This window comes from Bos javanicus, chromosome 3 (assembly GCF_032452875.1).
Source record: "Bos javanicus breed banteng chromosome 3, ARS-OSU_banteng_1.0, whole genome shotgun sequence".
In the NCBI taxonomy this organism is placed as follows: domain Eukaryota; kingdom Metazoa; phylum Chordata; class Mammalia; order Artiodactyla; family Bovidae; genus Bos; species Bos javanicus.
The window spans coordinates 17,256,078-17,270,436 of record NC_083870.1 but is presented as its reverse complement, the minus strand read 5'-3'; the positions used below and the strand labels follow the sequence as shown (position 1 = coordinate 17,270,436).

The 14,359-nt window shown below is 50.1% G+C and overlaps 1 protein-coding gene across 1 annotated transcript; it reads right to left on the bottom strand.

Moving 5' to 3' along the window:
• Positions 1–10,986: 10,986 nt before the first annotated feature.
• Positions 10,987–12,460, bottom strand: LOC133240985 (protein S100-A12). The gene is made up of 3 exons (XM_061405957.1): positions 12,387–12,460; positions 11,699–11,855; positions 10,987–11,240 (listed from the first exon to the last, which is right to left on the bottom strand). Exons 2-3 carry the CDS (start codon positions 11,834–11,836, stop codon positions 11,100–11,102), a joined length of 279 nt encoding a protein of 92 aa, XP_061261941.1. The 5' UTR covers positions 11,837–11,855; positions 12,387–12,460; the 3' UTR covers positions 10,987–11,099.
• Between the last annotated feature and the right edge of the window lie 1,899 nt (positions 12,461–14,359).

Here is a 14,359-nt window from a genome sequence, read left to right as displayed (position 1 = left end):
GTGCTCTGCGTGCTTCTTCCCCCTCCCGCCTCCCAACCTGACCTTCCCAGAAGTCTGGGCATCAGACAGTCCTGGGCCTTAATTGGGCCTCAACTTCTTCATGCAGTAATAACAAAAAAAAAAGAAGCAGAGAAACTGTGAATCTCTTCTGGGTCCCTTGGGCTCATCTCCTGAACCATCTCCTCCCCAATGACTCCAGACTCCACTGCTCAGGTGCCCCTTACTCATCCCAGCTCAGGACCTCCCAGTGAAGTTGGCCATTGTCACCACAGAGAGAAATAGGTGTCATACCTTCCCCTCGACCTTCCAGCCATGTCCCAACCCAGCCCTACCCCCTCTTTGCCCAATGCTGCCCACACAGCCCTCTCCTACTAGAACCTTGAGTGTGTGAGTGCTGTGTGCTGTCATGTCTGACCTTTTGTGACCCCATGGACTGTAGCCTGCCAGGCTCCTCTGTCCATGAGCTTTTTCCAGGCAAGAATACTAGAGCCAGTTGCCATTTCCTTCTCCTGGGGATCTTCCCAACCCAGGGGTCGAACCCACATCTTCTGCATTGGCAGATGGATTCTTTAGCACTGAGCCACCTGGGAACCAGAACCTTAGGCCTCTGGAAGTCCTCCAGATGTGCACACAGACACAGCGTGTCTGAAGAAGAACGCTGGAGTCAAGGACAGATGGAGTTCTAAATCCATGGGGGTGTAGGGCATCTCTAGCAGATGCAGCGTCCTTCCTGTGGACACAAGGGAAGGCGTGCACACAGGTGGGGAGCAGGGCCCTGGCCCCAGGAGGATGGGGGCGTGAGAAGGGCCCAGCCTATCCGCTAGAAGAAACCAGAGCCATCCCTGGGTCTGCAGCCATGAGGCCGAACCACTGCCATGAGGAAGGACACTGGGTCCGGGGAGCCTCCCGGGCCTGCAGGTTCTGATCTTAAGATTCCAGGTCAAACTGAGCTCCTGGAGAGGTCGGGAGTTCCTCTGGGCCTCGTCGGTAGCTAAGAGCTCAGGTCAGCAGAAGCCCTGACTGCCCTGTGAACCTGCAGCCTGGCCTGGCTCCCAGGTTCCCTGCCTCAGCAGCCTCCAGACCCAGGCGCTCACCTCAGAGACACCCAAGTGACTCCCCTGCCCTCACTGCTTGCCCTGCGCGCAACCTCTCCCGGGTCATCACTGGCCTGGGGTGAGCCTTCCAAACACCAGAGCCTGAATCAGGGTCGTCCTCCTGCACTGTGCTTTCAGCAGAGAGAGAACTCTGGCAGGATTAGGATGGGGCACAGGGCAGGAAAAGATGAACAGCATCTGTCCCCTGGGTTACAAGTAAAGAAAGTGAGGCATAGTGTGCAGAAGGGTCAGACAGTGGTGGTTGGTGAAGATGGCAGAGAGCCTTGAATCCATCTTCTCTGCAGCCTGGAGCTTGCAGCTCCTTCCCCAGTGCTGAGCACGAAGCAAGGAACCAGGCTCAGATTCCAGCTCCCTGCAGCCTGCCTGCCATGGACCTTACAAATCCTGTTTTAAGAGTCTTTGCTATGGCAACAGGGATGTCAGGGATCCTGCTTGAGAGTATGGGGGTGTTTCCAGGAAGCACTCCAGGCTGTGAGCTTGGGGAGCAGAGTTCAGAAGGTCCCAGTCCCTTCCCTGCCTAGGAGACCCCATAAATGGGGAGACATCTCCTGACAGCCATTCTAAGCCACCCTCAAGTCCCTGCTGTGCAGCTTGGTGCAGGAGAAAGAGAGCTGGCCTGGCAGCTGGGAGGTTTTTTCCGTCCCTAAGTCACGTCTGACTCTTTGCAACCTCATGGACTGTATATAGCGCGGCAGCCTTCTCTGTCCTTCACCGTCTCCCGGACTTTGTTCAAATTCATGTCCATTGAGTCAGTGATGCCAACCAACCATCTCATCCTCTGTGACCCCATTTTCCTCCTGCCCTCAATCTTTCCAATGTCAGGGTCTTTTCCAGTGAGTCAGGTCTTCACATCAGGTGGCCAAAATACTGGAGCTTGAGCTCCAGCATCAATCCTTACAATGAATATTCAAGGTTGATTTCTTTTAGGATTGACTGGCTTGATTTCCTTGCTGTCCAAGTGACTCTCAAGAGCCTTCTCCAACACCACAGCCCGAAAGCTCAACTCTTCAGTGCTCAGTCTTCTTTATGATCCAACTCTTACACCCATACATGATTACTGGAAAAACCACAGCCTGGGTACTGGCCCGGACTAGATGCCTCGGATAGAGTAGGCTCCCCACGTCCCGTGCATCCACCATTACCTATTGCAGTGTGCCAGAAGTATGTCTTTGACTTTGCTTCCCCACTGCACTGGGAACTCCATGAGGGCAAGTCATGGCATCTGTCTTATTTTCTAGTTTATTCCCAGCCCCTGGAGTAGTGACTGATGCACAGCAGGTTCTCAAACAATACTGACTGTACAGCTGTCCTAAAATACTCTACATGCTCCACAATCCCTTTCTGGGGGGTAACGTGAAGAAAGGAGGGAGAAGAAGTAGGATTAAAACCAGCAAAATGTCCCCAAAGCCTCGATCACCGGGGGAAAATATTGAAGGTTCTGTATATCATTATGGCATCTCCAACGGGAAGATAAGGGCAGTGAGGGGATGGGATTCTGGAGCCCCTCCCCAGCTTTATTCAGTTCTTACCAGTTCTACCTTCATCTTCTGCACACTAGAAGCTTCCACCTGAATAAAGTAGTTTGTTCTGAAAAAAGTTTGAACATTACTGGTTTAACCCCACCTGTCCCACCCTCACACTTGAGTGATTCTCTCCCTGCCAAGAAGTTGGCCCCAGCCTGCCCTAACTCCTCCGGGAAAGGGAGTGTCCTCCTTTGGTGCTGACACTAAGGCTTTCTTTACACCAGCCAAAATCCATCTCCTCGTGCCTGCTGAGCATTAACCATGGTTTCCTCCCACACCACTGGGGGCACAGAATAAATCTAACTCCGTCTATGCACACAGCTACCCAATCAGTTCTCCAAAACATTTTCCCTAAATCACATCCCGGCTATCCCCAGGCTCTGCACAATTGCACCAGGAATGCTCTCCTCGCCTTGAGGTCTCTAATGAGTCCCTTAATGGCCATGAGGGCCTAGAGCCTGTGTCACTGCCCACCCCCCCCCACCGCCCCCACTTTCCTGACCACCCACCTTCCTCAAACACACGGGGGCTTGTTCCTCCAGGCCCGTAGGACTCTCCAATATGTCTGCACGTGCACTAGGGAACTGTAACCCCTTATCTAGAAGCAGGGGCAATGGCGACTGCCTCCAGGTCAGCATGGAATAAACTCTCAGGAGCACTTTGAATGAGCAAGGGAAGGTATGATGGTCCTAGGGCCCCGTGGAGCTGGAGGGTGACGTTGGGGCTGTCTTGGGGAGAGGGTGAGGTGGGGACCGCTTTGGGCATGAGGGGTGTACCGATGGTCTGGCAACCTGAAGGCCAAAGATGATGGAGCAGCTGGGCTCAGAACAATAAGGGACAGAGCTTCTTAGACACCAAGGGTTCCACTTTTGCCTTATCTCTTTGTTAGCTCGGTCTGAGAGGGGCAGGCTGCTCTAGATCCCAGGGGGGGAGGTGGTAGCAAACCACTCTTGCAGAGCCCTGTGAGATCTTGTTAAAAGAGCTGACCTGAAGGAAGGGTGACTTAGCTTCTCCTATTCCAAAAACGTGGTTCTATGGAGTAGAGGGGAGTCATCTTCCCTCAGACAAAGAATGAGAGCATCAGGGTCAAGGTTAAGATTCCCATTCCAGGTGAGAAATGCTGACTACCTCTATGATTGAGTTCTTTCAAGAAACAAACACTTTGGGGTTTCCCCAGCATTATGCTGATTGAAGAACAGAAAGCCTGTTGTCAGATGCCTGTCCCCCGATTCCTATAAGAGGGAGTTGCCCTCCTTGGCAGAGAAACCTGAACTTCTGCATACCTTTCTGGGAGGGGTGAGGAAGTACAGGGGCACCCCCCACTGCAGGACACTGCACGGAGGCTCAACGATGCTCAGAATATGCTCTGGGATGTGGGCGGTGCCCAGAGGCTCAACGATGCTCAGAATATGCTCTGGGACCTGGGCGTTGTGAAATGCTTCCAGAACTGGGCATGGAGATTAATTCGTTTGTCACTCACTTGTCTTCTTATTCACTCGAGAGACGCTAACTACACACTTATTGTATGTCAGGCTCTGTATAAGGCTCTGAGGGGCCCCTGCAATAAATAAGGCTTCACTCTGTCATTTAAGGAACTCCCAGGACTGCAGGGCTGACAAGACAGTCTCTTAAATGAGTCTGATATAGAAAATCAAAGGTCAGAGAGGGATGAAGTTCTGTGGGGCTTTGATGGGAGGGCTGCCGTTTGCCTGGGTGGTCTCCTGGAGGGCTGAGTTAAAGCTGCTGGCTGCAGGCATCCTCAGATGAAGCTGCAAGTGCTTCAGAAAAAGAGCACATGTGCAAAGGCCTGGATGTACAAGAGAAGGAGGTGGGAGATGAAGAGGAGAGCGAGGAGATAGAGGCCAGGGAGCTACACTTTCCAGAAAACAGAGGGCAGGAGCAGCAGTGGAGATTTGGGGAGGGAAATGATATATACATACTTTGGAAAAGTCTGCTGTGTGGGGATGATTTGGGGCAGAAGTGAGACAGGTTTGGAGGCAGCATGATGGTCCAAGTGAGGCTAGGAGAGCCCGAGGTGGTGCTTCTCAGAGAAATGATGCTTTCAGCCAGGATCTCAAACTACCTGGACCATGTCAACCAGGCAAGTGTGTCTCACCACCTCTACAGGAAAAAGAAGAGGATTGTGTGATGTTTCCCAAGACCTTGCTGGGAAGGAAGGCCTCAGCTTTCACCAGCCGGCTGAGGCAATCTTACACAAGCCTGACACAAGCCCTGCCATGAAGTAAACTCCAGAATCCAACCTCAATGCCCTGTCCCCTCCCACAGTTGCTGAAAACCTGTGTTTTAGAAAGCCCTGTGTCATGGATTTTGACACTTGAATTACCAAAGTGACAGCAGGTCTGAAACAATTGGTTGCTCAACTCCTGCTTCCCCTTGGGACTCGGGCTAAAACAATTCCTCTACCCCAAGACTCTGGTCAATCCCCTGGCTGAACTAGACCCCTAGCTTCTGTCCTCAGAGGTCCCGGCCTGCACACGTCAACCAGGGAAAGTGGTCACCGGGGTAGGGGGAGAGACTGGCCTCCAGTGAGCATTCATTCCCAGGGTTTCCCTGTTCTCTGTGAGTTCCCTCACTCTTGCCCATGAACCCAGAATTGTCTCATGTACGGTGAGATTGCACAGTGAGGAGGGGGACTATTGCCAGTGTTGCAGGAAAGGGGGATCTCTTCCAGGGCCCTAAAGGGAGCCGTTGTCTAACACTCAGAAATGAATTGTCTGAGGAGTCACACGTTCCGACAAAGCAAGAGACTTTACTGGAAAGGGGCACCTGGGTGGAGAGAAGCAGGGTAAGGGGACCCAGGGGAACCACTCTGCCACATGGCTTGAAGTCTCGGGTTTTGTGGTGATGAGGTTCGTTGCTGGGTTGTCTCTGGCCAGTCTCTCTGACTCAGGGTCTTTCCTGGTGGTGCACATGTGGCTCAGCCAAAATGTATTCCAATGAGGAGGATTCTCGGAGGTCAGTAGGACGCTCATCTCCTTTTGACCTTTCCTGAAGTCTTCTGATTTGAAGTGGCTTGTTAATTTCATGTTCCTTCCCAGGACCTCCTGTCATAAAAGAACTCACAGGAATGGTTACCACGGTGCCTGGCCAGGGTGGGCAGTTTCAGCCTGCGTGTTTCCCCTAACACCAAGACTGAGGCAGGCAAGGGGTGAAGCAGAGAGTGGTGGGTGTTTGCACCAGGGCAGCAGGATTCCAGCATAGGGCGCAGGGCAGAGCAGCCCACTTCCATCCATCCCCCTCCTCTCTTCCTTCTCCTCTTGGTCTGCCGTCTCTTTCTCTTCCCTTCCTACAATATTCTCTCTGTGTCTCTTTCTGAATCTCCTTCGCAAGGCGCTTTCTGCCTCTTGATCTCAGGCCTGAGGTGCAGTCTCAAGTAAGTAGGGTATTGTCAGGGAGGGGAATGCCTTTGAGGTATAATCAGGGTCATATCTCACCAGGGATGCTGCTACTGCTAAGTCACTTCAGTCATGTCCGACCCTGTGCGACCCCATAGACGGCAGCCCACCGGGCTCCCCCATCCCTGGGATTCTCCAGGCAAGAACGCTGGAGTGGGTTGCCATTTCCTGACACCTCCTAAACAAGATGTTCAGCTTCTAAGATGCCCGTTAACAATGGAAGGAGATTACAATGGGAATCAGTTATAGATAGGGCTGAGGGTATTGAGCCTGGAAAAGAGAAGCTGGAGGGGGTTGTGACAACTGCCTTCGAATATTGCCGAGGTCTGGAGAGAGGGGTCCTCTCCACAGCGAGGACTCCAAAGCCCTCTGTGATGGGGTGTACTTGCCGTAGGGTCCCCCCACCCTCCCCACCGCCGCCACAAGCATCTCACTTTCATTTTATAAAAGCTGTTGTTCCCCTCAGTTAGTAAACAGTAACTTGATTCTACTAAACCAATAGGCATCACTGAATAACGGAAGGGGCAGGACACTGCCACAAGCTCACAAAACACAGCAGGTCCCAGCTCGGCTGGAGTTTCTGCTTAGCGAAAGTCAGGCAAGAAACAAGTCAAGGAAGAAAGAACAGATCGTTGCAGGTGCGGACGAGTGCCGCAGTAAAAGGAAGACACGCTAGAACAACTGCTAAAGGAAGACACGCTAGAACAACTGCTAACTGGGCTGGGGAACCAGACAGGGCTTCCCAGGAAGGTGACAATGAGAATGAGACCTGGATGACAAGAAGCACTGGACAAAGTCTGCAGGGTCTTCACCAGGTAGTGACGCACTGTGATTTATGTTTGGGCATCACACTGGCTATTGCATGGACAAGGGATTGGGGACCCAGAGTAAAGGAGCACAGGAATCAGGCTGGAGGCTGTTATAGGGACTTACTGAGCCTGATGTTTGTGTCAAACACTTTGCAGGTCCCCTGCCTTCAAGGAACCTTTAACCTAACAGGGGCAAGAGACACCCAAATAGCTATTTTCCATATTAAGTTGTGGCCGTAAAACAAAGGCGATGAGAAGCACAGGGTGCCTGGGAGCACAGAGGAGGTGCTTTTCATTAGTCTTCTTGGGTGGAGCAGGTATGGGGAGGAGGGAGGATTAAGGAAAGATTCCTCAGATTAATGCTGAAAGGGCAAGAACTGAACTTCTGCTTACCCGGGGCTGAGTTAAGTAACAAGGGAAATCAGAGAAGCAGAGGAAGTCGGCTCTTGCCCATCAGATTTTCACAATCTGGTTTGCTTCCTTTTAACGTTGAAGACTTTTACATATGGGCCAAGTTAAATGACAAGTCCTAGCCATGCTAGCCCCAGAGGCTCTTGGTGGCCATCTCACTGAATCCAGATTCTTCTCCTGACTTCCAAAGTCCCAGTGTGCAAGTAAGCTTAGCTCACGGTGTGTGGCAGTGTGCTGGCCCAAGACATCCTCCTGAAGGGCAGGGGTGCACTCAGAGCCCCTGGAAGGTGCACTTTGTGTCCCTTAGCTCACAATATGGGCTCAGTCACACAGTCGTATCCGACTCTCTGTGACCCCATGGACTGTAGCCCACCAGGCTCCTCTGTCCATGGGATTTTCCAGGCAAGAGTACTGGAGTGGGTTGCCATTTCCTTCTCCAGGGTGTCTTCCCAACCCAGGAATTGAACCCATGTCTCCTGCATTGGCAAGTGGCCTTCCCATATAAATTAGTATTTTACTACTAGTGTTAATACCTACTGAGTGCTTACTTGGCATCAGACGCTGTGCTAAGTGCTTTGCATGTTTTGTTAGGTTATCTAATCCTCACTTCAACTCTGGGAAAGATGCTGCTGTTATTTCTACTTTATTGATGGGGAAACTGGGGCTTAGAGATTTTAAGTAACGAGTTCAAGGTCTCACAATTAGTAAAAGGTAAAACTAGGATCTGAATCCAGAAATATAACTTTAATCCTCATACTTAGGCCACCATCATTTCTTTGCCCAAGAATACCCTGCTTCCCATCTTTCTAGATCTTACTTAAAGTTCTCCATCCCATCCAAGTATCTCAGAACATTAAAGTTGAACGATACCTGAGTGTCCACCTAGTCTGAACTCTTCAAATAAATTTCCAAAACTCCTTTGAATTCTTCAAATATGAAGAAGACAGAGATCCAGAGAAGCAAAGTGATTTTCCCAAGGTCAGTCAGCAAATGAGGGCTTTCCCTGAGTGGTCCTCTTTTCTCATTCAGTGATGGAAGCCTTCATCCCAAGACCGCCTTCTCTGGGTCCTGAATTCCTTCATCTTCTGCCAATCCCACTCCATCCCCATCTTCATCCTCTGCCCCGGCCTCATCCCCAGGAGAGGTCTCCACAGGTTCCTACTTTCCACAATCCCTTCCAGCCTCAACTTTGCCTCAGATCCACATCACAGACAGAGTGCTTTCCTCTGATGGACAGTCCAGCGAACCTCCAACCCTGGGGCCTCTGGGGCCAGGACTTATCACTTCCTGGCCTCAGTCCTGAATCCCAGCTTTCTACACATCATCTCTGCCTGGCTTTGCACCAAAATACAAACCCACCCCTGCCCCAATGTGAAGTTTCTCTTCTCACTTTTCCTCATATCGGTCATACCTGGGCTCCAGCAAGTTATCTAATCTTTTTAAATGGTGTCATAAACTCTGCCCTCCTGGCCTGTTCCTGCTGCTGAAGAGGAGGTAGATGTGTCTGTCAGAGCCTAAGGCTGTGCCCTGGATGCTGCTTTCATGGTATCCCAGCCTGCTCAGGCTGCTATAACAAATGCCCTAGACCAGAGGTCCCCAAATGTTTTGGCACCAGGGACCAGTTTCATGGAAGACAATTTTTCCATGGACAGGGTGTGGAGATGGTTTTAGGTTGATTCAAGCACATAACATCTGTTGTGCACTTTATTTTTAATCTAATTCTGCCACTGGTCTGACAGGAGGTACCAGTTCGCAGCCTGAAGGTTGGGGAGCCTTGCCATAAACTGGGTTGCTTAAACAACAGACATTTAATCTCCCAGTTCTAGAGGCTGGAAGCCTGAGATCAGGCTGCAAGTAGAGCTGGGGGTGTGGTGAGGGCTCTCTTCCAGTCTTGTAGACTTGCTGTGTGCTCAGATGGCCTCCTCTCCATGTGTGCTCATAGAGAGAGAGAAATCTTTATTCTTCTTCTTATAAGGGCACTAATCCCACCATGAAGGTCCCACCCTCATGACTAATCTAATTACCTCCCAACGGGCCCATCTCCAAACACCAACACACTAGGGGTTAGAGCTTCAACAAATGAATTTGGGAGGGTACACGCACCCATAATGTGCGGGTATTCTAACCACTTAACAAAATGGACCTCTTGACATCTGGACTAAAGGGGCATGCCATCTATCCCAGACCTGACTCAGCACTCGACAGGGGATGGTAGACAGGGAGGCCCCCACTAACTTCTTCCCATTCAGATGGATGCACTTTTCACTAGGGAACCCAACACTTGGCCCCTAGGGAGATTACTCCATGCTCCTTCCTGTTTTCCCCTGGACCTTTTATAGGGGATCAAATCAGTAGCCTATTAATTTCCATGAGTTTTGAGCAAACTCCCAGAGATAGTGAAGGACAGGGAAGCCTGGTGCACTGCAGTCCATGGGGTCAGAAAGAGTTGGACATGACTGAATGACTGAACAACAACGATCTCCATTCATTCATTCATTTTTTTTTTTTTAACTGCACTGGGTATTTGTTTCAGGATGAGGGCTTTTTGTTGTGAGCCCTGTTGTGAGACCCAGGATGGTACCTGGGTCCCCTGCTTGCAGTGGAAGGCAGATTCTTAACCACTGGACCACCAGGTAAGTGCCCATACGTTCACTTCTATAAAAGATATTTCTGAAATAACTGCTGCATGCCAAGCACAGTGCTGATGACAGAGATGCTGCACCTACGTGCACACACCCCCATCAATGCAGGAGACAGACATTAAACAAATAAGCTCCCAGTGGATACAGAATCTCAGCAGGAGAGAAGAGCCCGGCAGGAGAGCAACACAGTCCTAGGGGAACATGTCACGAAGAACCTGGCCTAGATCAGCGTGGGGAGGGAGTCTGGCCTGAGAAGTCTTCCCTCCCCCGTACCTCATGCTTGCCTCCTGCTCCGGTCTCCCTTTTCCCCACACCTTTTATCATGCCCCAGGTTTCATGATCCATACAGGAAGAATAAGTGAAATCAACTCACTTGCTTGCTCAAAACCGCCTGTGACTCCTTAGCACACTTGGCACCAAGTCCAAGGTCCTCCCCACAGACTGTAAGCCCCTGCTCCCTACACCTGCTTCCTGCAGGCGCTCATCTCCCATCAGCCCTGCCTCAGCTCTGCACCCGCCATCGTGCTGGCCATCGGGCAGGTCAGGCTTGAACCTGTCTCAGGGCCTCGACCTCTCTCTACAGGACTCTTGACCCCAGACATCCGCAAGCTGTGGATCTTTTGCAGCTTTTGCATCCTTTGCAGATCTCTGCCCAAATGCATCCCTCTGTCAACATATTTAAACCAGGAACCCTGTCCTTCCCTCTACCCTATATTCCTTTGCTTTAGGTTTCTACATATCTCTTTTCATTACCTACCAGTGTATCACAGGATGCACTGGCCTGCTAATACTTAGTCGTTTGTCGGTTGGTTCATCTTCAATTCCCTCCCTATTAGAATGAAAACCCCAGAAGGATGAGGACTTCATGTCTTTGATCTCTGGCTATTATAGATGCTCACTAAATATTTGTTAAATAAATGAATACATGAACAAATTAGAGAGATTTAATAAATTGTTGGTGAACAAACGAGCAGACAGAGAAGCGGGTCTCGGAGGTCTAAACGGGGCTTGTCAGAACAGCAGGGGTGAGGAAGGATCAAGTTTGGTAAAAGAAAAAAAAAGGACACAGATTCTGCTAAGAACTTTGCCAAAGTACGTTTATTAATTCTCTCTTCCCTCAGGTAAGGCAGCCTCAGGGAGGAGAAGGGTAAGTCTTCTTGGGGACATTGCTGGAAAGAGCTTCCTACTCTTTGTGGATATCTATGTGGGCTGTTTTCAGCACCCTGGACACCAGGACTACGAATTCCTCAAAGCTGACGGCTCCGTCTTTATCGGCATCCAGGTCTTGGAATATTTTGTCAATGGTAGGTTGATCTTTGGTGTTCTGGGAGAAGAGAAAGCAGGGTCAGTGAGTTCCCCTTTCTTTAGGCCTCGCATCCCTCAGAACTCAGCCCAGGGCAGCCAGGGAACAGTAACTCATGATCCAAAACTATGTGGGAGAATCCAATATGAGAAAATGAAAGGCAGACAGAAGCAGCTGTCTTAAGCCATCCTAGAACCAAGTCTTAACCTAGAAGATGTTGTATAGTTCAATAATCCAACCCCGCCTGGCCCTGCCTCTCTCCACTTTACCGAGAAAGGAAGGCATGATCTAAGGTGATGGAGAGAGCTATTCAGAGAGAGCGGTGGGCCCCTGTACCGCAGCTGGGAGGGGCTGGGGAACATCCTTGGAAGCACAAACTGGGGTGAACCCACCCCAGTCCTTGCCCCCACCATCATCCTTCAGACCACTGCCCTCAGCGCAAGGGGGTGGGAAACTGCCAAGAGAGGGGCCTCCCATACCTGGAGGGTTTTGGGAAGTTCCTTTGTGATCAGCTGCTTCAGCTCACGCTTGTTGAGGGTGTCGAAATGCCCCACCCGAACGGAGTACTGGTGGAAGATGTTGATGATTCCCTCCAGGTGATCTTCCAGCTTAGTCATTTTACCAAACTATGTTCACCTTCAGGAGACAAGGGAGGTCTAGAGCAGCGCCTCCCCAGCCCCATGCTTCCACTGTCTCCTCCTTCCTCATTAATGGTTTAGACAAGGGCTACTATCCCGGGTCTGCTGCTCTGTTTGACCCACGGTGAATGTTCTTATTTGTGGATAGAATAGGGGAGAAGGACATAGGATACCACCTAAAGTATCAAAGAATCAGCCCTAACTGCCACCTGTTCCATGGGCCCCCGTCTCCTGGGGAGTATAATTCAGAGAGTGCTGGTCACTCAGGCTCACCTGGGAAGGGTTCTGTGGTTGCCAGGCTGTTTCCTTTCCCCAAGTGACGGTACTTTAGGGTTCTTACACGTGCTGGCCACCCCTCCCACCTTGGCCATTCCCAAGTCCTGAGACTGGGTCTTCCTATCAGAGCAAGAGCTGGTACCCTTGGTCCCAAAATGCAGTCAGCCAGAGGGGGTTCAGAGGGCAGTGAGTTGTGGCTCCCACCATCCTGCCAAGTGACCCCCGAGGGCTGAGTCGAGGAAAGGACACTTACCCCTCTGCACAGAAGTGTGGAATGCCAGGAGAGTGCACAGCAGTGGTGAGGAGCCCTGGGGTAGGGAGGTTTTTATAAATCAGGCTGCACCTTTGACCTCTGGTGAAGAAACATCTCTGATTCATCTTGGGCTGAGCCCTGGTCGATACTCTGTTGCTCAAGAGAAGCTTCAGACCTGTGGCTTTGACTGCAATGAAGGCAGCTCAGATTGCACCCATAGCACATGCCACCTGCCACCCCTCGCTCAGCCTGAAACAGAACGCCCATCCCTGCCACACCCACACTTCCCCCACCCCATCGCCCCAACACACACACACACACACGTGCCCACCATGTTTCTCAGCCCTGGGGCAGGACGCAGCCTGCAGGTTGAGCTCTGTTCCCTGCTTCCTGTTAAGAGGCTAAGAAAACAAGTTTCAACGCCTACATAGCTCCTACCCAGAAAGGGAAGGGCTGGGGAGAGGCGTTTGCTAAGTGTCTGTACAACAAAAATGAGAATGGTAATAAAGAACAATCAAAGTGGATGTGTAACCCTGAAACAGGAAAAGGACACTGGTTTAAAACTAAAGAAATCTATCCCAAGGGTCAGGCAGGTTGGGCTGTGGGAGCAACAGCTGCCCGAGCAGGAGGGCGCACAGCTGTGTGTACACCCCTGTCAGTGGCCCCATTGTGCTGCTTTCGCAGAGCAGGAACTCTGGCCCAGGCTGGCTGCCCACGGCCCAGCAATGGGAAGAGTACGTACAGAGTTATTTCCTCTTCGTTGTGTGCTGTTTAGTTTGCTCTGCTTTTGACAGTTTTATTTTATTTTTGATGCCCGCTTTTGGCCGTGTAAACTATTTCTGGTAATTATATATTTTTATTTATGAATAAAGAATGCCATTTCTCATACCAAAAAAAAAAAAAAACCTAAAGAAATCTGAATATAAAGCTTAGAACTCAGTTGATAGTAAAGCGTCAAGAGTGATTGATTAATTGTAACTTATGTACCACGCTATGTAAGATGTTAACAATAGGGGAGGCTATGCAGGACTATGGGAACAACTAAAGCTGTTTGTTTTAAAGCCCGAAGTCTTTGTTTTTGTTTTTTGGCCATGCTGCCCAGCTTCCGGGATCTTAGTTCCCCGACTAGGGGTTGAATCCAGGCCACAGCAGTTGACAGACCAAGTCCTAACCACTGGACCACCAGGGAAATCCCCTCCTTTTAAAAGTGGGCATGTGTTGGCCACTCACGTCATGCCAGGCACTGCCTTACACAAAACCTCACCTAATTCTCCAAACAGCCTTCACTCCAACAGTGGGGTGAGTGCTAATGGTTTGCTCATTTGAAGATGAAGAAAAGGATTTTGGAGAGGTTAAGGAACTTTTCTAAGTGCCAAATTCAAGACTGTTTGCTTTCAAAACCTTTGCCATTTTGTAACTGTTCCTTAAAATGAGAATGGTTGTTTTTTCTTGTAAAAATAATACATGCTCATACCTTTTATAGAAAAAAAGACTAATTTTTGGAAAATGATGCCATCTTGTATCTGACTGATCTTTTTCTTCCTTTTTTTTTTTTTTAACACAGTCAATTCTTGATTAGCCTTTTTAAAAATCCTTTCTTCTGCGCTCCTCCACAACCCCCAACTCACTGTGCCAGACCTGGCCACAGAGAGGCACCAATTCCGTGGTTGCCTTCCAGGAATTTGGAGTCTGATGGGTTCAGACACCTTCCTGATCATAACACACACAGTTCACCGCACATGGAGGTTGGAGATTTCTGAGCACTAATCAGGCCAAGACTAGTGACTTGGATTCCACACTGGAATGGGGCCTGCACCCCTCTATGAAGTTAGTTAAAATACCACGACAACAGTGGGGAACCCAGCACATTAAAGAAAATGTTAACTAACAAAAACGTGAATTCTTTCTAACTCTTCTAACCTCAATGAAAAATAAATACATGCTCTAAAGTAGAAGATAGATCTTCAAAAGAA

Bases quoted from the DNA above. Each gene is read 5' to 3' on its own strand.
- LOC133240985 (XM_061405957.1), bottom strand. From the start codon at position 11,836: ATGACTAAGCTGGAAGATCACCTGGAGGGAATCATCAACATCTTCCAC. The intron at 11,241-11,698 runs GTATGGGAGGCC...CTCTTCTCCCAG, and splicing joins AACTTCCCAAAACCCTCCAG to AACACCAAAGATCAACCTAC.